We start from the raw sequence: 3,149 nt of genomic DNA, 5'->3' as shown, positions 1-3,149 counted from the left end.
AAGTAAAACACAAGTACAAACTGAGAGCGTAACACAAATAAACTGCCAAATTACGCTCTTTACACAGATTTCCATGGAACAGCTTTGTGTGAAGACTGTGCCGCGCACCATCAACACAAATTTTACTTGAAATAAAATGTACGAGTAAAGTTTGTGTAGCATTTTCAAATTTCGACTGGGATGTTACGCTCTCTGAGATGCTCTCATTTACTCGAAAATTAGCTGGTGGAACGCACTTGTGTATACACAGTGTTACTCAAAGTTACTACGAGTAGCTCGTGGCACAGACCCATTATTCGATTAATACGAACAGCACTTTTTTGCTTGAAACGGTTTTGTTGATAACAAAGTTACTGATACTGATACTGATTACGATATATAAAATACAGCAGTGTTTAGTACATAAATGTTTACGTTACATTAACTTGGATAAAATAAATTATTTAACATTGCAATAAATTCAAAAATATTTGTTTCGTGCTATTAAGTCAAAATATATTATTACACAGTTTGTTTAATTAAAGGCAGTTTAATATAAAATAAGTCAGTAGTTAATAAACGACAACGTCCAAAACAAAATTAAACGTCTAAAATATCAAATGGCAAATGGCAAAAGTACAACAGTCTGAATTATTTTATATTATACCACACTTAAGACACCATTTTTGATTATAGTGGTATAAAAGGAATAAAAGAGGGTAGGATATTCTATGTTAGTAGATCATTTAAATCATTTACGTAGTCGCATTGGCAAAAGTCTTTCGTATTTTGCCATCAACTTAGATGCACAAATGTTATTTATGCTCAGAATATGAGATCATAACATTGGCTTTTGGTGAGCGATCCTTAGCAGTAAGATCCAATTAAACTTATTGACGGTGTATTAGATGCTGGATCAGGGGCAGATATGGGTTTCCAATACCACCAGTTGTAGCTTACTGTAAAAATAAAATATATTAATATTATTTAAATATGCATTACTCTATTTATATAAAAAATGATTTGATTTATATATAATTCAATTTTTATAGAAATTCCGTGATATAGTACATTGTTTTGTGATGAAAATTGAAAAAACTTTATAGAGATATTAAATATATTTTCAACACTCGACTATTAAAGTCATTTGTTGTTTTTCATTTCAAATTAATATGTTTTGTAGTATTATCTGATCGTAAGTAAATGATAATAAAATAAAACATAATCATTTCACTGTTAGAACAGATTTAATTGTGATAACCCATAAGGTGGATTAGCATAAGGTTGGATAAAGGAAGTGGGAAAGCCATAGGGAAAGACATGGGGATTATTTGAGAATAAAAGTGAATTAAGGATGAGTGAGGTTTAAGCTGAAACTACCCTGGGTAAGGCGGAGAAACCGCTTCTATACAATACATCCAAATATTCGAATACAAGTAAATGCAATCTGCTCGAATATCGTAATGTTAAAACACTTAAGATACTAGTATATAAATGTAGTTATAACGAAGCTCATTAGGTGTTTGATTCATTACTCGTTCGTGGAAAATGCGATAGAAGACGTCCGCAAACTTTGGGGGGATGGTTTAAGTAACGAACCGCGTAAACGCACTCAGTACAACAAATTGGTGGCAGTTATATCAAGACTAAGCTGACTGGTGCAGAACAACCAGTCGCAGCTAAGAACGAAAGCTGCCTTGTAAATTATTATAGATAAATATATATATTAAATATTTGTCTATGGTACTTTCAATTAAAGTTCTCATTTCAAGAGCAATATTAGGTTATCACAATAAATGGCTCTTAGACATAGTTACATCCACTTCCTGCTTTTAAAGCATGTACATTTCTATATTTTTAGTATGGAAAGTATAGTTTTAAATTCCTCATTTTGTTAGCATGGATCAACCTATACTATCCTATCCTTGGTACAACAACAAAAAGTAACGATTTTTCAATTAAAATTAATATTTCCAAAAAATTTGAATGTAAATAACAAACTTAATTAAAAAAAATTATATCAAATAAAATATAATGAAATTTAAAACTTTCACTTACACACAAATGACTGCGGCAGTCGCATTGATAGCGTGCGGCACTTGTGTCTGCATTCACTTGTTGGACGTAAGATGATGAAACGGGACCCTTGCGCCTGTTGCACATAAACATTGGCACATTCCGTTTCAGGTAAAGTATATGCCGACGCTTTGGCCGTGTCAATTGACATGTACCGCTCTAGTGCGATGCCAGTATTTGGAAGACGAGTCGATGCAAATAATGGGCGCAACAAACGTGCAGGCATCATACGATTGCAGCGCCATAAGTGATGTGCCTGCAATGGCTCTTGACTACTTGGACGTATTTCTGATTCTGTATGTAGTGAGCTATTAAATTGACTAAATAGTTCTTCAAGATTCGTTACTTCGCGATTGGTGGACTGAACGCGATAAGCATCACGTTGGAATATTTCATAGTTGCTTGCGTAAATATTGTATAAGTCCTGCACTTCAATTGGTGTTTGATTGATCTGTAATGGTTTCATAAAATTTATAATTAAATAGAATATTACATTAAATAGAATGTCTTACTTTGAATAGAAAAGGCACTAACTCTAAGGGTGTGATTTCTTCTTTAACATTATTACTACTCTGATCAATATTATCATGCGTAGATTTTGGTTTATTATATTTTGCCTCAGTTAGATCAATAACACCTTGCACATCCGCGCACTGTCTACAACTGACATCGTCTACTTGGAAGAATGGGTTAGACATTAGGCAGGATTCGTCGTAAAATTCAGTTAGGCGTGGAAAACGCTGTATTAGCGGCAATGTCAAGCGTCGCCACATACGCATCCCGGGGTAGACGAATGAATCCATCCGTGTCTCTTTCAATGTTGACGTTGCTTCATGACGATATATAAAGAGAATAGAGAACGCTAACAAAATGTAGAACAACCAGTACAGTATCTGCCGACGCCTATCGAGCAAATGTTTGAGCAACTCAGTTTTCAAGAAGGAGATCCGATGTGAATTATTTATATCTTTTACATTCAATTCGTTGATTTCGCTGCGTTGTGTGAAGTATTGAAATATTAAATAATTATCAAAGTAGAATGGCCGCACCCGATACGACTGTTCGGCAAGAGTGCGCAATAAATTCAATGCATT

The 3,149-nt window shown here is 33.9% G+C and overlaps 1 protein-coding gene across 1 annotated transcript; it reads right to left on the bottom strand.

Moving 5' to 3' along the window:
- Nucleotides 1-206: 206 nt before the first annotated feature.
- Nucleotides 207-3,149, bottom strand: LOC119666623 (the record flags this gene model as incomplete). Its single annotated transcript, XM_038075904.1, has 3 exons — nucleotides 207-938; nucleotides 2,038-2,506; nucleotides 2,568-3,149. Coding segments are annotated over 3 exons (1,143 nt in total), but the record flags the coding sequence as incomplete, so codon positions are not given.

Source organism: Teleopsis dalmanni, chromosome 1 (assembly GCF_002237135.1).
Source record: "Teleopsis dalmanni isolate 2A chromosome 1, ASM223713v2, whole genome shotgun sequence".
In the NCBI taxonomy this organism is placed as follows: Eukaryota; Metazoa; Arthropoda; class Insecta; order Diptera; family Diopsidae; genus Teleopsis; species Teleopsis dalmanni.
Note: the sequence above shows the minus strand (reverse complement) of the source record. Positions and strands in the feature narration are given on the sequence as shown.